This window comes from Muntiacus reevesi, chromosome 9 (assembly GCF_963930625.1).
Source record: "Muntiacus reevesi chromosome 9, mMunRee1.1, whole genome shotgun sequence".
Taxonomy (NCBI): Eukaryota; Metazoa; Chordata; class Mammalia; order Artiodactyla; family Cervidae; genus Muntiacus; species Muntiacus reevesi.
In genome coordinates, this window is record NC_089257.1 from 36,021,934 (window position 1) to 36,043,289 (window position 21,356).

Sequence of the window (21,356 nt, forward strand, 5' to 3'; positions counted from 1 at the left end):
TATACTAATGCACATATATCGAATTTAGAAAGTGTGTTCATTGGAAGGACTGATGCTGAAGCTGAAACTCCAATACTTTGGCCACCTCATGCGAAGAGTTGACTCATTGGAAAAGACCCTGATGCTGGGAGGGATTGGGGGCAGGAGGAGAAGGGGACGACAGAGGATTAGATGGTCGGATGGCATCACCGACTCGATGGGCACGAGTTTGAGTAAACTCCGGGAGTTTGTGATGGACAGGGAGGCCTGGCATGCTGCGATTCATGGGGTTGCAAAGAGTTGAACATGACTGAGCACCTGAACTGAACTGAACGATAACCCTTTATGTGAGACAGCAAAAGAGACATAGATGTATAGAACAGTCTTTTGGACTCTGTGGGAGAGGGCGAGGGCGGGGTGATATGGGAGAACAGCACTGAAACATGTAAATTGTCATATGTGAAACAGATTGCCAGTCCAGGTTCAATGCATGATACAGGGTGCTCGGGGCTGGTGCACTGGAATGACTCAGAGGGATGGAATGGGGGGAATGTGGGAGGGGGTTTAGGATGGAGATGGGTTTAGATGGGTTTAGGATGTATACCCATTTCAGATTCATGTCAATGTATGGCAAAATCAATACAATATTGTAAAGTAAAATAAATAAATAAATAAATAAATAAATAAATAAAGTATATATTTCAGGGGTAAATTTCCCCATGAGTCTTGTTTTCAGCTGCAGCCCATAAACTTTGATGTGTAATGTTCTAATTTTTTTTAGTGATGTAATACTTTCTAGTATCCTTTACAATTTATCTTTAAATCAAATAATTAATTTAGAAGTACTTATTTATTTAATTTCTAAATATGTGAAGGTTTGTGATCAGAAAAATGATTTGTATGAGTCTTTGGTACTTGTTTATGTTAGTTTATTGGCCTAGTATATAGTTGGTTTTTACAGTTTTTTGCTTGATACAACATATATCCTCTATTTATTAGATTCAGGATCCATTAAATCAAATTTATTAATCATTTAAATCTACATTTCTAACAACATTTTATATGTTTATTTAACCAGTTACTCAGAAGTGTTTTTTTATTGTCTGTGATAATGTAATGAATTTGTGCATTTTTTCTTAAAATTTTGCCTAATTTTGCTTTATATATTTTGAAGTTATATTGTTAGATCAAAAATATGTGATATATTTAAGGTGAATTATTTTTATATGATGACCACTCGTTTTTATCCCCAGTAATTCTTTTTGTTTTAAGATCAATTTAGTCTGATATTAATATAATAGTCTCAGAGTTCTTTTAGTTAATATTTACCTACTATACCTTTTCTATCATTTCTCTCATATTTATGTGTCATTATGTTTAAATATGTCTCCTGCAAGTGATGTGTATCTACATTTAATTTTATTTAAGTGTTTTTCTGCCTCTGACATTCTCTTTTAACAAGAAAATTTTCATCATTTGCATTTATCCAGTTGCTAACATATGTGGAAATATAATTATCACCTTACATTCTATTTTTTATTTGCCATTTTTCTTTAATTGTTTTGTGCCTTTTCTAACCTTAGTAAAGTTGTCCGATCCCTTTTCTTTCTTTCAGTGTGTATCTTTAGTTAATATAAATTTTCAGGTTGATATGTTAATCAATACATCTACTCTCCTCACAAACAACTAAGAACTTTAGAATACTGTAACTCTGATCACTCTTTCCCATCTTATATGTATCTTAGTTCCACACTGTTTTCGTGTACCTCAAATTAGTTGAAGCATGACCAGATTCGTGTGCTCAGATGTCTGAAAAACTTAACAAAGACCCCACAGCAGTGGTTCAGACAAAAGAAAAGTGTAATTCTTTCTCACACTACAGTGCAGAAGCAGGCAGGTTGTCCAAGGTGGCTGAGAGAGCTCAGTTCTAGGAGGTCACCCAAAATAGGTTTCTTCTCTCTTGTTCTCTGTCCTCCCAGACCCAGAGCTAAACCATGATACTAGAACATTCTTATCCACCATTTCTTAGTTTCCTTAACCTCCAGATGGAAATATAAGTCTCCCATGTTCACATTCTACGCTAGGGGAGGAGAAAGAGAAAGTTTTACCTAAACAGCTTCTTTAAGGAAGTGGTCTGGAAGTACATACAATTGCTCTTCGTTGCAAGGAAGATGGAAAATGTTGTTTCTGGTTGGACAACTAAGAGCCCAACTAAAACGTGGCGGCTCCTCTGCCTAAAAGGCAGAAAGAGGGTACGGGTTCCAGGAATCAACTGCAGTCTTCCACAGACATCACTGGAATCTTGCATCCTCTTTTGATTATCTCTGAGTTTGCTCCAGTCTTAAGCATGTGGCCTCCCCCAGTGATGGCAAAGATGGTCACTAACAACAGTAGCCTCATGGTCTCCCATGTAACAGTTCAATAAAACAGAGTGACTCTTTACATGTAGTTCCAGCTCAAGTCTAGAATTTCCTCCAGTTGATCCAACGTGGATCTCATTCCCATCACTAAACTAATAATAAGGAATGTTTATATAATGGATACAGAGTTCACTTTTATAAGATAAAAAGAGTTCTGGAGATGGATGATGGTGAGGGCTGCAATTATGTAAATGTACTTAATGCCACTGAACTGTACACTTCAAAATGGTTTAGATAGTAAATTTTAAGTTACCTATATTTTACAATTTGAAAGACTGGAAAGAAATTTGACAAGATCAATTACATTTTTGGCCATGAAAAACAACACAAAGTTAAACCTGTGCCATTTCTATTCACTTCAGAAAGAGTATAGGAAACACAGTTGGGCTGAGTCTTACAGCGAATTCTGTCAGATACTCACACACGCCCACACCATCCTCACCCTATTAGTCCACCTGTCCTGAGGACCTGCTAGGCCCCAACCCTGGCCTGGAGCTCCTGGGAAATCTGTTTCTTTTTTTTTTTTTTCCTGAAGCCAAGGCAGCATTAGAGGTGGGGCTAATTGGACAGAAAGGAGGGAAACCCTTTTAACTCTCCACCAGATGTTGTATCCTTTGGGCAAAGTCCTCTGGTTTTTACAAGGTTAAGGTGGTTTTGTCAAGTCAACAAGAACACATTGACAAGTCAGCTACACAACACTGTTATGGTCCATAACATGAACAAAAATAGTCACCAGTCCCCAAAGCTGACTGTGGGCAGGACTGCCTAAGGCTCCGTGATTACCCCCTGTCATCCTCACAAGCCTGAGGTTGATCCTTGGGCATCTCCAGGGACACAGGGGAAATGCAGCTGCTGAGAAATGAGCTGCTGGCCCCTTCATTCTAAGAGAGTGTCACATGCATAGGTGGGTTTGCAGCTTGAATCCTGTGGTCTGAATTGCATATTCACTGTGTTGCTTTGCTGGCTTCACAGATGGGGACACTGAGGTCCTCAGGGTGTCAGTTGACTCTCTGAAGTTACTCAGCCAGACAGTGGCACAGGTGCCTTTGGGATCAAGAGTCCTGTATTCTGGAATGGAGGTTTTTCTACCGTACAAGCCCTCCTCTGAGGAAGGAAGGGCTAGATTTTGTCCATTTCACCTCAAGTGTCTCCCAGTTTTGCCCCCTTGAAGCCCAGAACGGGGTTCAGAGTCAGGGTGAACAGAATCTGGTGGAGCAACCAGTGTCCTCTCACAGTCCTCAGGATTCATCCTCAAGTTTCAGGACCCCAGGTCTTTCCCAAGAGCCATGGATAGACAGGACACTGATATCTGGGAACCTGAAGCTGCAGGTGAGATGGAGCTTTGAAATGAGATTGGAGGGTACCGTATCAGGGGAGCCCCAGGGAGCAGGATGTCACAGTTTGACAGGACTAAGGGTCTTAACTCTCCTCCACCATCTCAACTCCTGCTTTGAAGATGCACAGATCCATGCACTCAGCTCTGTGCAATCAAATACATAATCCAGGAACACACTTGTATAAGTGTATGTGGAGGCTGGGAACTGGTGCACACAGATTTGCTAATCCAGACTCATGCTGGGGTGTGTTTGGACAATTACATGAACCTCAGTGAAGAAACATATCCTTGTGAAGAAACATACCCATAGACTTTCACAATCTGTTCCACGTGCATATTGCTGAGCTCACGTCTAAAGTATGGCCATCTTGTTTCTTACTGACTCTCAAGGGAGAGGGAGGTAGGGGCTGGCCACCTAAGGGTCCAAAGCCAGGCTGCTAGCAGTTTTCACAGAAGGGTGACTTTTAGCGTGAGTGGCCCAGATTGTGCAATCCAGTGCTCAGTCACTCAGTCATGTCTGACTTTTTCCAATCCCGTGGACTGTAGCCCACCCAGGTTCCACTGTCCATGAAATTTTCCAGGCAAGAACACTAAATTAGGTTGCCACTTCCTCCTCCAGGTATCTTCCTGACCCAGGGATCAAACTCAAGTCTCTTGCATCTCCTGCATTCACAGGCAGGTTCTTTACCACTGCACCACCTGGGAAGACTAACACAATCGAGACCCTAGGCTTATATCTGTCTGGAGTCACTCTGGATGATTTTTAAAAGTGTTAGGAGCTCAGCTGCTACCTCCTTCCCTGTCCCTATCCCCAAGGTTCCACTCTCACCTTTGACCCAAGCTTAGTCTATCAAGAGTCAGGGGCATATTGACCTCATTCCACAAATGAGGCTCTGCATAGGGGTAAGAGTGAAACCAGGCTCCTGACATGCACCCCCATCCCTGACATGTAACCCGTGTCTTCCCCAAAGGTCAGGGGCCAGCAGAAACATGGCCAGTAGGAAGCAAGACCATCAGTTCATAATCAAAGTGACCCAGACTCCAAGGGCCTCCCTGGCTGATGGAAGTCATAGATATTTAAAAAGATTGGACAGTGCACTGCTGAAAGGAATCAGGGGACTGTGGAAGCCCAGAGGAGAGACCTGATGGACTTCAGGGGGTGGGATTAGGGAAAGATTTCTGGAGGAGGTGGTGTCTGAAAACATTCCTGAGAGACCAAGAGAAATAGGATTTGGGTAAAACGGCTTTCCAGTAGAGGGAACAGTCTCTGCAAAATGCTGGCACTAAGAGAAGCATGATGCCCTAGGGAATTGGAGAAAGCTCAGCAAGGCTGGAGGAGGGTAGGGAGTAGTTGGTGAGGAAGGCAGAGCCCATGATGCAAAAGGTGGTAAGCAGGCCAAGGGACCAGAGACATCCTAAGAACCCAGAGAATCCACTGGGAAGTTTTCATCAGGGGACTGATGGTGTGAGACCTGCACTGGGAGGTCCTTATGGCTCCAACTGCAGGGTGGATCTGGGAATGGCTTGAGACTGATTTGAGTGGAATGTAGGGCAGCTGATTAGTGGGGTTGGGGGAGATTTTATAGCACAAGAGGGCAAGGAAGGGCTTTACATAGATATCATATAGAGAGGAAGAAATGTTCTCTAAATTATAATACATAGTATTCAAAGTAATTTAATACAGTTTTTTTTTTTTTTTTTTTTTTGTACTAGAGGTTTACTATTGAGAAGGGCAGAAATTTCAGAGGATGACATTCACCTAACTGGGGTTCAGTCAGTGTTCCCTACAATCAAGTGATGGCAAATGTTCACCTGAAACAAGTCATTCTTAGCTCACAGGTTGTTCAACAACTGATCATAGTGTGCTCACTCTGGTCTAGACCAGGGGGACTGGGTGGAAGCAAGTGAGAATGTAGGAGGGTCTCTAATCCCACCACAATGGACCTCCTCCAGCCTGTCATCCTTTGAGAGATGTCACCACATCCAGGGGAATCAGTGAAAATTACCCTTGCTGTCAGCAGGGACTGAGATCCCTTAGCAATAGTAAGATCCCACAAATGTGAAGGTCTGTAATCATCCCAGGGCAGTACTAACATACATGACTTTCTTGGGAAAGCAAAATATTCCAGAAATGGAAAGTAACCTGTGAGGTCATGTTGCAAGAGCTGGTATTTGAATACAGGTTTCAGGATTCCCAACTGGAGATCCTTTCCCTATACAACCCTTTCCTTGCCATGATCTCTGGCTAACATTGGGAGCAGGGGCACATGGGGAAAAGATGCTCTTCAGGCTCCCAATCTCCCCAGCTGATGGTCCAGGGCAGATCAGGCCTCCAAAATTTACATATATTTCATACCGAACTTTTTCTGATTAGGAATCTGAAGCTTCAAGAGAATGAGCAACTTTCTTGCCATCTATGAGGAGTAAAAATGGAGTCACCTCAAAAGATATCCATGTCATCATCCCTAACCTTGTGAATATTACCTTCACTGAAGAGAAAATGGGTCTTTGCATATGTGACTAAACTAAGGATCCTTAGATGAGTAAATTTTCCTGGAGTATCTGGATGGGCTCTAAATGAATCACATGTATCAGTATTAGAAAGACACACAGAGAGATTTGACTAGATCACTCCCTTATGGCTCAGTGGTAAAGAATCTGCCTGCCAATGCAGGAGTAGCAAGTTTGACCCCTGGGTTGGGAAGATCCTCTGGAGAAGGAAATGGCAACCCACTCTAGTATTCTTGCCTGGAGAATCCCGTGGACAGAGTAGTGTGGCGGGCTACAGTCTCAGGCAGTTCAGTTCAGTCGCTAAGTCGTGTACGACTCTTTGTGACCCCATGGACTGCAGCACGCCAGGCTTCCCTGTACAACACCAACTCCCAGAGCTTGCTCAAGCTCATGTCCATTGAGTCGGTGATGCCATCCAACCATCTCATCCTCTGTCGTCCCCGTCTCCTCCTATTTTCCATCTTTCCCAGCATCAAGGTCTTTTCCAATGAGTCAGTTCTTTGCATCAGTTGGCCAAAGCATTGGAGTTTCAGCGTCAACATCAGTCCTTCTAATCAATATTCAGGACTGATTTCCTTTAGGATGGACTGGTTGGAGCTCCTTGCTATCCAAGCGACTCTCAAGAGTCTTCTCCAATACCACAATTCGAAAGCAACAATTCTTTGGTGCTTAGCTTTCTTTATAGTTCAACCCTCACATCCATACATGACTACTGGAAAAACCATAGCTTTGACTAGATGGACTTTTGTTGACAAAGTAATTTCTCTGCTTTTTAGTATGCTATCTAGGTTGGTCATAGCTTTTCTTCCAAGGAGCAAGTGCCTTTTAATTTCATGGCTGTAGTCACCTTATGCAGTGATTTTGGAGCCTCCCGAAATAGTCTCTTACTGTTTCCCCATTTATTTGCCATGAAGTGATGGGACTGGATGCCATGACCTTTGTCTTTGGAATGTTGAGTTTTAAGTCAACTTTTTCACTCTCCTCTTTCACTTTCATCAAGAGGCTCTTTAGTTCTTCTTCACTTTCTGCCATAACGGTGGTGTAAACTGCATATATGAGGTTATTGATATTGCTCCTGGCAATCTTGATTACAGTCTACAATCTATGGGGGCTACAGTCTATGGGGTCACAAAAGAGTTGGACATGACTGAACGACTAAACAAGAGCTACAAACAATAATAAGGAAGCAGAAGTTAACGTGAAAAGGGAAAAGAGATTTGAAGATGCTTCTTATCTGGCTTTGAAGATAGAGAAAGAGCCATGAGCCAAGTAACACATGTAGCTCCAGAAGCTGGAAAATGCAAGGAAACAGATTTTCCCTGAGAGCCTCAGGAGGGAACATGGCCCTGCCAACCATTGGTAAAAGTGACATCATGCAGCTATGAAGCATCCACGTGGACTCTAGTAGGTAGGAGGTTCTTAGAAAGTGGCTCAGGGAGCTGACTCTGCCCTGCTGTTGGGTCATTAAGACACATGCTCAGTCCAGCCTTAGGGATCCACTGCTCCTCCATCTGACCCATGACCTGCTCCTGCTCAAGCACCTCCCATGGTTCCTCCCTACCTGGGTATCAATTCCTGACCCCTGGACTGGACAGTAGTTCCTCCAGACAGCAGGCCAGGCATCCCCAGGGATCTGCCCTGATCCCCCTCTATCTTAATAGAACTTTGTTGCACAAAGGCCTAAATCTCAGCCTCCTGTTCCCTAAACCTCACCTTGACACTGACCCTCACCAGAAAGTCTTGCCCACATGTGCTCTGCCCTCTCCTCCTCTCTGCCTTGGCTCCCTCAGCAGCTCCCATGATCCCACCTCTGCCTCCTCCTGATCTCTAGCAAAGCCCAGTCCTCCTGAGAGGGTGAGGTTGGTTCAGGCCATGTGGCTGGTGGTAGAGCTGTGCTGGTTGACCTTTGTCCCATTTATCATCATCAAGTAGTGTCACCAGGCTTGGCCCCAGTACACCCTTTGTGCCTTGTGAGAAATGATGTCTGAGAACTTCTTCCAGGTTGAAGGGTGGCCTGATTTCTGGAGGGGACTCTGGTTCTGCCCAACCCTGAGGGCCTCTGAGTCTCTCTACCACACATGACATCCCTTGCACCCCTTGGGCTGTGTGAGTCTGCCTGTGTGTTGGTAGAAAATATTCTCACAAAGGCAAAGCCTCTTGAGCAAGCTGGAGACATGGAGAGGGTGTCGGGGAGCAGGTGCTGTGTAGTACTGGAATCTTGCTCTGCAGCTTCTGGACTGCTGTATCCATGGGGAGGCTGACTGCTTAACAAACAACCCAGCATCAGTGCTGAACACATGAAAGGACACTGTCTACACAGAGTCCAGTGTGGATGTTCTTGTTCAGGTACCTCTCCAGGCAGCCCTCCTCTGAGATCAGTCTCACTGCTCCCTTCTTCTGTGGCTGAGGTCATCAAATAGAGCCTCCAACGTTACTGTGTACAAAGGGGAAAATTCTTCCATCTAGCCTCCCTGGCTTCCCCCATCCCCCATTCCCCATCCAGGTGCCCTAAGTCTGATGGTCACCTTCTACTGCATCTCAGCCAGGCCTGAACTCACAGTCATGATTCCCACCTCTGACCTATGCTCACACCTTTGCCCCACCTGGGGCCCTGCTGTGTGGGCATCTCAGCCTGTGTCCTCCTAGCAGACAGCCTCCTGCAACACGCACAGTATTGGGGTTGCTTAATCCAGTCTCTGAGGGCTTGTGGTTTATCACTGTGGTAGACAAGATGCCCACAGTAACTTCATCTGCATGTATCAAACTCTCATATGGAAGGTGGGCTGGACTTAGAGCCAGGCATCAGACAGATAGAATACAGAAGCCGAATTGATGGTGAGTGATTCAGGTTAGTAAGCTCATAGAGGGCAGTGTGGCTTCTTTTCTGTGTCTTTTCCCTCTGTCTCTATGTCTCTTTCTCTCTCTCTCTTCCTCCTGATTTGTTTACTCTGGGAGAAGCAGTGTCATTGACAGCTGGCAGACCCATGGAAAACCCCACATGTGATGCATAGATGCCTGCTGCCAGTAGCCACAGGAGCAAGCCTGGGAGAGGATCCTCCAGCCCCACTCAAGGCTCTGAGAACATAGCCCCTGCAACAGCTTGGCAGCCTCCTTATGAGACACCTGTGCTCAGGCCCACAGCCTAGCAACTCCACAACACTGACCTTCAGAAACTGTGAGATACTAAATGTTGGTTGCATAAAAATAGCAGCTTAGTTTTGGAACATTAGATCTAAACCAACAGAGAACCAGTTTAATCACCTGAGAGTCTAGCACTGGTCTCTCCCTCACCCCTCCCCAGGTCTGGCCTGTGAGGCCTGAGAGGAGGTGCCATGTGAGTCTTTTATGCAACTTCCCACAACCACTGAGGATACTGAGGTGCCTAGGTCTTGAGTCGGGGCTGGGTGGGCACTGGGGGCAATAAGGATGTGGTCTGGCCTCAGGGTCCAGTCGCCTGGGAAAACGGTATCCACTCACCCACTAGTGGCCCTGGTCCTTTCACCACAAGTCAGCTCACAAGATGGGTAACTAACTGGGATTGAGGGCAGTGGGGTGGGAGAGCTGGATTTGAAGGTGGGTGGAGTGTGCTGAGGTTTGATAACAGAGGTGTCCTTTATTTGACCAAATGGAGGAAACAGAGGGTCCAGGGAAGGGGATCAGCAGGTCCTAAGACACAGCCTGCGTGAGCAGCATGTGTTCTGTAAGACTGAGTGTGCAGGGCAGGAAGAGTGGGCTGGAGGGGAGAGGATCTGGGAGGTGAAACTGGGCAGGTCTGTGGGACAGGTTTGAAAGGGTCTCAAACGCCAGGCTGAAGCAGAGTTTAGGCATATCCTGACACATAGAGATCATTTACAGGCTGTGTTTTATTTGAGAAGACTCAGGTGCTGTGTGCAGGCTAGCTAGAGGGAAGCCCTAGAGGCAGGAGCATTGTTGCACCATACTGGGACCTCCCCTCCCCGCCAGTGAGAACCCAGAATGCTGAGTCAACAACAGAGGAAAAGAAAGTCTTGTGAACCCAGTGGAAACTACTCTCTCATCCATATGACAGGAGCTGAAGGCCAAGGGAAGAGGAGGAGCAGGAAGAGGAGGATGGAGACCTGGATGAGACGGTGGAGGCTGGGGATGGCGGGAAAAGAAGCTCGGGCTTGGATGCGGACACCTTCTGTCTTCCCTGACACCTTCAGACCTACTCTCCACATGTGTCCACCCTGCAGAGTGCTTTCTGCAGAGAGACCACTCCATAGACTGTATCCTAAGGGCCTGGGTACCCTCTAGCTTCCACATGGGTTCAGGCAATCAGGAGACTTGGCAGGTGATGGAGGGAAGAGAGTGAGGTGGGAAGGCTCTTTCCCTGCAGGGTCAGGGTGCTCCTGTGCTGCTCCACCAACCTGGCCCCTGCATAGGGGCCCTCCAGGTTCAGGCCACTGCTGCCTCCTCTTGTCCTTCTAGGTTTCAGGGTAGTAGTAGCCCTTTACCTCGGCCATGGCCCTGGATAACTGCACAATCTTGTGTGCTTTCCCACCCGCTGCACATTCCTCAGAAAATTGTTCCTTAGTTAAAATCACCTTAGAGAGATTTCATTATCAAGTGTTAATGTCAGCCCCTCAGCCATCTCCGACTCGTTGTGATTCCATGGGCTGGGGCCTGATAGTCTCCACTGTCCCCGGAATTCTCCAGCCAGGAATACTGGAGTGGGTAGCCATTGTCTTCTCCAGGAAATCTCCCCGGCCCAGGCATTGAACCCAGGTCTCCCACATTGCAGGCATATTCTTTACCACTGAGCCACCAGGGAAGCCCCAAATCACCTTACATTATCATAACTGCAACATGGCAACTGGTCCCTGCTTGGATCCAGGCTGAACAAGTTCCAGGAGCAATGGAGAGCTCCAGAAGGAACAAGCAAGATGGGGATGGGCACCGATGGGGAATGGAGCTAAGACCCTCAGGGTAAAGTAGGGCTTTGTCATGGTCACACTCAAGGAGGGCCAGGTGATGTGGGGGAAGGGGGCCTGGTAGGTTTCCATGTACACTTTTTGGTAAATTGTTTTCAAAGAGGGGCCCAAGTGTCGCTATGTGTCCCACCCTTTTGAGCATGACTTGTTGTTCCTGCCACACAGAGGAGAAGCCTACTCTTCTCCCTTTGAATCTAGACCAGCCTCAGAACTTGCTTTGAGCAAGTTGTGCAAGCAAAATTGTGCAAGTTGTGCCTGGAAGACTTAGTAGATCTTGCAGCCTTACTCTCACCCTTTGGAAACCAGCCACCATTAATGTGAAAAGTCAAATCAGAAGAGAAAGAGGGGCTCTATGCCCACCTGCAAGGAGAAGTCAGTCAGTCAGGCCCCCAACTGCCCCCAGCTTCAGCCACCCCACCACTGAACTCAGCTGAAGGAGAGCCTAGGTTAAGACTGAGGACCACCCAGCCACCCACAGAGAGGTGGACATAATAAATCCTTGCTGCTTTCAGCCACCAAGGTCTGCAGTGGTTAAATACCAGCAGTAGAAAACTGTAGCAGGCAGATACTTCTCTCCTGGTAAATCCTGCCCTTCCTTCATGGCACCGCCCACCTGCCACTTCTTCCTTCTTCCCCTGGTGGAAACCATCACTCCCTCTCTCAACCCCCCTGCTCTTGATTCCTGCTTCTCTTGGGACCCTATAGCACCCACTTCATAGTATCAGAACAGGCCATCATGAGATGCTGGGCACATTTATGGCCTGACTCCTGGTTACACTCTCCTCCCTGTCAACCATTTCTCACAGTATGTGAAATGGCTAATTATCTCATTATATGTGTTCCACTCCCAAGACTCAAGCTTCATGTTGTGATGCTTGTTTCTTTGATAGCAAAACTAAGGTTTGTGGGGGATGTGACTTGCCCACAGTCACTGAAAAGCTTGGACCCAAATTTACATTCTTGAAGTGCCCCACATTTACAGTTATTGCTGTGATTAGCTTATGGAGGGAGAAGACTTATTTTCCCACTCCAAGTGTGGGAGTTCACAGTACTGGTCCTAACTTATCATCCTGTCCCACCCTACATCCTGTTCCTCACTGATGACCTGTGTCCCAGACCTAGGAACCCAGAATTCTCATCAGAAGCTTGGCCCTATCTTCTCTTCTTGCAGATGCATAAGACCATTCACTCCTCATGTGTGGCCTTCCTTCTCTGGCTGGTCTGCCTTGTTTCTTTACATAATATAACCCATGTCTCCCACAAAATAGGCCAGAGGTGGTTATTTGGAGTTGACTGCTTAGAAAGGAAGAGGCAACATGCTATTCTCTGGCCCATCTGAGCCACCATCTGGGAAGGGGGCACAGGACAGCAGGGCTAGGGGCCAGGCTGGGGATCAAAGGTGAGCTTTTGACCAGCCCTCCTGGTTGGAGGTGGAAGGATTGAGAAAAAGATTAAATGGAATCTTTCAATTGTGTCTGTGTTTTGTTTTGCCACACTGAGTGGCTTGAGGGATGTTAGTTCCCCTACCAGGGTTGAACCCGGGCCCTGGCAGTGAAAGTGCAGAGTCGTAACCACTGGACTCCTAGGGAATTCTCAGAATCTTCCAATTGTTGAATTGAAGTTTATGGAGCCCCGATTCCGTGTCACTGTTAAGGCTGAATGAGTAGGAACTGCCATTGAAGTTCTCAGCTAAAAAAAAAAAGTTCTTAGCTAATGTGACCTCAGAATTGAGGTCAAAGTTCATCTTAGTCACCCAGGGAAACTAAGACTCAGCAGTCATTTAGCCAGTGACAGAGCACAATTCTCTTCCCCCAACTTCTGGATCTCCCTCTGGCTGCCAGCCCGGGGCTCAGAGGACTTAGAAACTCAAAGGTGCCAGGATGAGTTAGGGGACTGTGACTTCTCCCTCCTCTCCAGCTCAGGGAGGGAGGACCTGGGACAGGTAGGATGCAGGATGAGGGAACCTGTAGGAGAAATGGCTGCAACTGGTGGCTGCTTCCAGCTGTCACTCAAGGCAGAGGAAGAGAAACCTACCACCTGGAGCTGCAGTTTGTCATGCCCATTGAGTGACAGGACCACAGAGGACAGAGACACAGACATTATTCTCTTTCAGCATCTCTCCCATTTCTCAGGTGGGCAGAACCAAGGAGAGGGCCCATTACAGAGGAGTGAGTGCAGGAGAGCAAATCCCTGATGCCAGAGTCTGGTTTCCTCTGCATGGAGTCAACTGTGACCCGGGGCCTGGCATGGGGTGGAGCTGCAGGAGTCAGTGAAGGCTCTGGAGATGTGTTCAACAGACACCTCCAGGAAGCCTTCTGGGATCACAACACCTTCCCTTCAGCCTCCCCAGTCCAGCCCTGCCCTTTGGGGCAGCGCCTCTGCTCAGCAGAACTCCAAGTGTTTGTCTCTGGGAACATTGTACTTGAGCTTGTGGGCTTCAAAGAGATTTTCCAGCTCCTTCATGTAATGCTGGTGTAGCCTGTCCACCTCCTCCTGGGAGGGATGTGGTGTCTTCTGCACCTCGATGGGCTTCCCCACTGAAAGACACAGAGGTGAGTGGTGGCCCAGAGCAGGAACCACTGGAGTCCCAGGATCCCATGGGGCAGGACCCCGTGCCGGTGTTCACACCTGCTGGAAGGTGCCTATACTGCCTCCCTTCCAACTGTATTTTGGGTGACCTAATCTAGCTATTAGGGCAACTCCAAGCTCTGATAATAAAATGTCACAGACTGCATGACCTCCTGCTAGGCAATGTGTTAGATACTTTAATGCGTGATCTCTTTTTATCCTCCTAGCAATCCTAAAAGGATAGAGCTTGCTTTCTGTTTTTCAGCTGAGGTGTTAAACTCAGGGAGGTTAAGTAACTTGTTTAATGTCACACAGCTAGGCAGAATCAGTGTCAGGTTGTAAGCCCTGGGCATGTGCTCTTAGTCTCAGGGACATGTGAACCTGGGAGTCTCAGATGCCATGATTGGACACTCCCAAATGTCTGGGAGGAGGTGGCCCACACCCCAAGCACCCTACTTCCCTCTCTCCTGCTATGCTAGAGGGCAGTGCCCCCCATTCTAAGGAGGAAATAGGAGGCCCTATCAACTTCCTTCCTCGGTTCTATTTGGTTCAGAAAGCAGCTGTCATGTCTTCTTCTCTTCAGAGTCATATGGAGGCAGCAGCCCTATAACATTCCTGAAAATATTACCCACAAATCCAGGGAAACTCTTGACTGCCTGGACTCAACTAAAGGTAACTGGGTGAACGGAGATAAACAGACTTCCCATTACAAGCTTTGCCATTGGAAGATAGTTGGAATCCAAGAGGAGAGCAAATGAGATGACCAAATAACTGAAAAGATGGTGTTAAATCCATGCACTAAAGCCCATGCCCATTATTTATAGGAAATTTCTTCAGGTTGTCCTTCGTAGCCTGATGATTGCTATTATACACCATTCTAACAGACCTGGAGTGCACTGCCCTTATATCCATCTTCTCTAGTAAGCCTTATGGGATTGTCTTCTCAGAGGTAAAAACTCCTCCCTCTGGCATAGTAAGAGTCAAGTAGATCCTGACTCAAATCTCAATTGTGTTACTCACATTCAAGGTCATCTTTTGGAAATGATTTACCTTCTATAGGTCTCGTTTTGTGATCAGTAAAATGAGGATGATAGATTTTGCTTCCAAGGTTGTAAGGACAACTGAGCAGCTGCATAGAAGGAGCCAATGCAGTGTCTGGCGCAGCAGGTGCTCAGTTATCAGTAATGGCAACTTGTCTTTATGCCCCTGTTACTCTTCTCATCTCAGATGCCTTTCATCTGGGTTACTTGCCTATATGTCCATTTCCCAGTATAGAACCTGAACTCCAGGAGGACAAGGATGTGTCTGGCCCATTTCCATTCCCCTTTAGCCCAAGCCCAAGTCCCTTGCCCCGTAACCCAACCCCTCCCAGCCTGGGTCTTGGCTTACCTACAGTGTTGATGGGCCGGCAGTAGGGCATAAGACCAAAACTGTATTGGAAAACACCACGGCCATAGAAGAGTGGAATGGAAGCTCCCACGATCTTCAGAATTTGTTCCTGGAACCAGCGCAACCAGGAGCCAGGAGAGTTCTCAATCTGGTCAAACATGTCATTCTCCCCAAAGGAGAAGATAGGCACCAGAGCTGCCCTAGAGGGAGACAAGAAAGAGGGCATATGGAGGGGCAAGGAGGCACAAGTTGGTCACTAGCTTCCTGTAAGAACATAGTGAGTGGGAGCTGGAGCAGAGGACAGAACCATGGACCAAAAGTAGGAGGTCTCAGGTGTCTCTCAGACCTGCCACAGCCTTGGTTTATGACTCAAGCAGTTACTGGCTCCTCTTGGGGCCATCACCTCCCCATTACACCATGACAGGGAGACCAGAATGCTGCAGAGTCCTCTCTGATTTAAAACATCTCCAAACTTTCTTGAAAAATCTCTTCTGCCCCAGCTAGCTTATATTCTTAAAGAGTGTTTCAGGGTAGGAGAATAGCTAAAGCTTAAAAGCTACTTCACAAACACTATTCTCACAGAAGCCTTAGGTTTCAGATCTAATGCCAACTGTGGGCATTATGATCCTTCACATCTCGTCCCTTTGATCACCAAGTCTCCCTTCTAGAATCTTCTCTGGGTTTTTGGGCATGACACAATACATCTAGGGCTTGGTGGCTCAGATGGCAAAGAATGTCTGCAATGTGGGAGATGTGGGTTTGATTCCTGGGTTGGGCATATCCCCTGGAGGAGGGCAAGGCAACCAACTCCAGTAATTTTGCTTAGAGAATCTCCATGGACAGAGGAGCCTGGTGGGCTACAGTCCATAGGTTCACAAAGAATTGGACACTACTGAGTGACTAAGCATACCACAACATAGTACATCTATCACCAAGACAGAATCTTCACTGTGAACGGACTGAGCATCTCTTGCCAAAATAGGATTTACATTAATCTCTCAGTCTTTCCAGCAAAATACAACGTTTGTCAATCTCCAGCTGAACTAAGAGCCCTCTCCCTGATACCCGTGCATCAGGGCGAGCCTGATGAAGCCCTTGCGGTTCCGCAGCACCAGCTTGTAGGCTCCAGGCTTGGCGTCCAGCGACTCCTGGACGCCCCCAACAACAATGCCCAGCAGGTTGCCGCCTCCTTCCCTGCTCAGAATGTGAGCAGCACTCTCCTTGTCTGCTGAGACCAGTCCTGGGTAGAGAGGATGGTGGTCAGATACAGGATAAAGCGGGCAGGGACTGTGGGGGGTGGGCGGGGTACCCTGGGCTCCCCTCTCCCAGCTGGGAGTTCCCTGAGGACTGGGACGGAGTCCTTTCTCTCCACACAACCCCTCACCGAGCTCATTGCTGGGCATAGAACTGTGGAAAGTGCTTTCTTATATCTAACCTCCTTTTCTAACATACATGCTCTTAGAGGAAGTTCTGATTGTTGGCAACCCTTCCTAAAAACCTCCCTCATGTCTCCAACCCTCATATACCTGGGCAATCCAATGGTCGGAAGACTTACCCCCTAACATGATGTAATCCCTGATGAAGGGGACCTGGAAGAACATGTTCAGTGTCATAAGATGTGGGCGGATGCCAGGGAAGATCGAGGAGAAGCCAGTGGCCTCAGTGCACAGGTTGGTAACAGTTCCAATGCCCATGATCCCGTGGGGGTGGTAGGCAGCGAGGTAGTTCCGGGAGGGATCCAGCTCAGCAGTCTTGACCAGCTGCAGGGACGGCAGCCTGGTGAATCGGGGCTGCTGCTTGTGCCCTCCCCAGTCTCTGTTCTGACTTTCTGTGCTGATCTCTTCTATGTCTCCCCTGTGCCCAAGTGCTATCACACCCCCATGTGAGTGTCCTGAGTTTAGAGACGGCCTGTCTGAGAATTCTTGTCCCCACTGCAGGCCTGGAGCAGAGGAGATGCTCTGGAAGACCGTGGAATGAAGAGGGAGAGAGAGCGGACTCATGAAGGGATGAAGCCAATACAGCCCACCAGGGAAGGGAGGCCTCCTGCCCAAGACAGAGGTAGGACTTCTGGGAGGGTGACAGGGACACAAGCCCCTGTCATATGTAAAGAGAGACCTTGTCCCAGGCAGAGCCCTCCCAGAATGAAGGAGCCATCACTGGAGGGAGTGAGCATCTCTCCAAGGACTGTGGCAGCTGGGGTCCTGTCTCAGATGGAGGGCTGAACTTCTGAGTCCCTGTGACTCAGTGTAAGACACCCCAGGGTGCTGAAGGTAGGGGCTGAGAGGAGGGGCATGAAGTCTCTTGTGATGCCCACAGGTGTGGGTGGGGAGGGTCAGGGGTGTGTCATGCCAAGTCTGCAGCACTTCCTGGTACCAGTTCACAGCCTGCCCACAGCACTGCACCCTTGCTCAGGCCTTGGCCTGTGAAGACACTGCTGCTCCAGGATAATGAAATCTTCACAAAGAAACCCAGCTCCTGGACTTATCATCAGCATGAGGCAGAGGCAATTTGTCCTAGGGGAAACATTGCCTGATTCTCCACCATTAGTTCTTTAGGGAGGCCATAGGATATACTTAGAAAGATCCAGTATGCTAAAATAGTTTTCTAAATTTGCTTATAATTCTAAATTGCTTATAATATATGATAATTATAAGCAATTAAAATATAATAATTATAATATATAAATATAAAGCAATATTTAATAATTATAAATATAATAATTATAATATATAAATATAAGTGATCAAAATATAATAATTATAAGCAATATTATATTGCTTATAATATAAATTTGCTTATAATTCTGAATTAAATTCTAAATTTCTAAAATTGCTTATAATTCTACCAATAGACTTTAGGTCATTAAGTCAGTAAGAATTGAAGGAAGTTCAGAAATACATGCTCATTTGACACAGAGTGCAGAGGCTTATGAATGTGGGGGAGCACCAACAGAGAGGGGGCTCCCTACCTGGGACCACAAAAATGTTGTCCTCCCCAAGATCCCTGAAGGACCTGTACTATAAATATGTGTGGACATGTTGAAGGGTCTCCTGGGAGGTGGTTAGGTCTAAAATCTGCAGGCCCACAGCCCAGGCCAGGTGAGGCAAAGTGCATGTCATATCTCTGCTGGCTACTTGGTGCTACTGCCCCTCCTATGGATATGGCGATGCCAAAAGACTCCAGTGGGCAACAATCCTGAACACTGTGCAGGTGGAATTTCTGCAAATCAAGTTCGATGTCCCACCACTGGCAATAGTTTTAGGGCTGAGAAATACCCCTGGAACCTCACGAAGGAAGGAAGGAAGGGGGTGCAAAGGACAGGCACAGAATTTCTCAGCATCATTTTTTTTCCCAGTCATGCATTTGACAGTAACTCCAGTTGTAAAGAGAGCCAGATGCTGTCCTGAGGTCTCCAGGATGACCTGATGTCTCATGGGATCCACACAACCCAATGATGTATGCTGTATCATCTCTACCTATGAAGAAATGGAGGCTCAGAAAGGCTATTTTATTATACTCAATAAGGTGTGCAGTAGGTAGGTTGCACACACGGTATTAGAACTTATTCTGCCCAGGCCCAAAGAATATACTCCATATATTTCTTCTCTCCTGTGTGCAGAGGACAGCTGCCTGCCCTTGCCTGGCACTCTGTTTCCCTTCTGCCTTCCCTACCCTATTTGGTCAATGAGCCATCCTTTCTTCGCTGAATACAGACTGAGTTTATTCTCTCTGTGAAAAAGAAAAGAGCAGAATGGAGTTGGTCAAATCAATAAGTTTTCTTCCATCAGGACTGATCTTTGGGTCTGTGGTCAGGACTTCACAATGGCCACGAGGAGCCGTGAGTCAGAGAATCAGAGGCACCCAGAGTAGGAGGGAGCAGACTGCTTAGGGGATACATGGATAAACTGAGATCAGAACAGGAAAGGCTTCCCAAGAATGCATACCATACCCACATTGCAACAGGATAAAACCTGAGAACCAGTTCAGGGCTCTCTGTTTTGCTTTTCTACCCAGAAATGCACTAATTGTAAAGCTAGTAAAAGAACTTCCTGTGTGACCTTGGTCATACCTTCCTCTCTCCTGGGTGCCTGTCTGCTTATATGATGAACTGTAAGGCCAGAAGGTCTCTAACGACGACATGACTTTATTACCTGCACCCTCAAGCATGGCTGCTGAGAGGTGCAGGTAAGTTACATATGTGTGTCACACTAGATGGCCCACAAGACTCCTTCAAATCCTATTCATTCATCAATCCTCATATCGGCCGTACATCTCTGCAGATGGAAAACCATGGCAGACAGAGGCTGGACTCTCTTCCAGGCCCCATAGCGGTGGAAGCCTGGTTCGTCTCTCCAAGCCCAGTACCCTACTCACTGCACACAGAATCACACTTCCCCATGGAAACGTGGGGCACTACAGTCCTGGCCACACCCCAGATAGTTCCATTACTCACCGAGATGGGGAAATAGTCTTTCATGTACTTCCATAAGATCCAGGACCTGAATGCCCGGAGGTGCCTGCCTCCATGCCGTGGCGTGTCTCTGTCCAGGTACCACCAGGTGGCATACAGGATAGGGAAGATCCAGAATCTTGTGAACAGGAGGCCTATGAAGACCATATAGCAGATGAAGGCTGGGAAGGGAAGCAGGAGCATTAGTGGGTACTAATGGCCAGGGTGAAGGATGCGCTCTCCCCATATGCCCAGTACTAGCAGCACTGTCCTGTCCAGCCCTCACCCCAGGGAGAACAGGTCAGCCTCCCCAGTACTCCAAGGAGGAGAAAATGCAGTCCAGAATGTGCTACACTGGAACCCTGGATTTGACACTAGGACTAACTCCAAACTCACTTGTTCCCACTGTACCATGCTGTCTCATTCACTCTGGTTTTCCCTTCCCTTTCCCTCCCTGTCTGTTAAGAAGTCTTTCTTTCCCAGGTTCTCAATACATTTCCAGTATGCCCAGTGAGTGCATAAATTATTTCTAGTTATACTTCTTTGGGACCTCGGAGAAATGGAGACATTCTTTCTGCCCAGCCCTCCTTCTGTACACTCGTTGTCCATCTTTCCGTGGATAAATCCCACTAGATTCCTCCCGCTACTTAAACTTCTCATAACTTTGAGGCAAAGCCCAAGCAACTCAGCCTGACATTCAGTCTCCTCAGAAACTTACTCCAGCCTAGCTCATGAACAAGCCCTCTAGCTCCAGCTACACTAAGATGCTCAGTACCCCTCTGATGGCGTGAGTTCCTTTAACCTCTTAGGTTTTGCTCATTCAGTTTCCTCTGCCTGCCATGCCCTTTCCTACTGAAGGAAGGTTGAAGAGGCCAACACCTGACTGGACTGTAGTTTGGGGGTGCAGCAGGGCTAGGACTGGGCCTGATGAGGAATTTCCATCTGATCTTTGATTCTCAGTCCCTACCACAGGCTAACCTGGTTTCATCTCAAGAGTTAGTTGTTATGATATCAATGGAGCCTAATTTCCAGGGACTATTGCCCCTTCCAGACTACATTCTCTCCTCCTGACACCATGCAATCAAATTCCTTAAGAAGGTCAGCTTCCACTTCTATTCCTTTTGGAAGAAGTGTAGCTGGGCTCTTTCCCAGCAGGCTTCCAGGAGGAAGGCACTCTGGACACAGTCTGAACAGTAGTAAAATACAGAATCTGGATAAAGTAAGTTGAGGCTCACAGATGTTCACTTCCCACAGAGCACCTGTAATGTGCCAGGTGCTGGTGGTACAGCCAAGAAGAACAGCAGACAAAATTGCCTACCCTCCTGGAGCTGACTGTCTCAAATCTAGAGGATGGAGAAAGGATGCCACTGGGAAAAGATGGTGAGGAATTTGACGTCAATTTTATTTACCGAATTGAAAGAGACACATGTACACCAATGTTTATGCAGCATCGTTTACAATAAGCTAGGACATGGAAGCTACCTAGATGTCCATTGGAAGATGAATGGATAAGGAAGTTGTGGTACATATACACAATAGAATATTACTCAGCTATTAAAAAGAACATATTTGAGTCAGCTCAACTGAGGTGGTTGAAATTGGAGCCTATTATACAAAGAGAAGTAAGTCAGAAAGAGAAACACCAATACACTATATGAATGCATATATATGGAATTTAGGAAGATGGTAACAACAACCCTATATGCAAGACAGCAAAAGAGACATAGATGTGAAGAACTTTTGAACTCTGT

At 47.0% G+C, this 21,356-nt stretch overlaps 1 protein-coding gene across 4 annotated transcripts in view; it reads right to left on the reverse strand.

The window, feature by feature from the left end:
* Positions 1-21,356, reverse strand: part of LOC136174212 (2-acylglycerol O-acyltransferase 2-like) — an 85,482-nt gene that overhangs the window by 17,974 nt on the left and 46,152 nt on the right. Inside the window, exons 3-7 of one of the 4 annotated variants that reach the window (XM_065944201.1) lie at positions 19,609-19,787; positions 16,711-16,915; positions 16,221-16,395; positions 15,156-15,355; positions 13,370-13,735 (exon numbers count right to left, since the gene is read on the reverse strand). In XM_065944201.1, the coding sequence (XP_065800273.1) occupies positions 13,581-13,735; positions 15,156-15,355; positions 16,221-16,395; positions 16,711-16,915; positions 19,609-19,773 (900 nt within the window). In that variant the 5' untranslated portion in view covers positions 19,774-19,787 and the 3' untranslated portion in view covers positions 13,370-13,580. Of the gene's footprint in view, positions 1-13,369; positions 13,736-15,155; positions 15,356-16,220; positions 16,396-16,710; positions 16,916-19,608; positions 19,788-21,356 lie in introns of those variants that run through there. The other 3 variants (XM_065944199.1, XM_065944200.1, XM_065944198.1) reach the window with 3 other exon arrangements.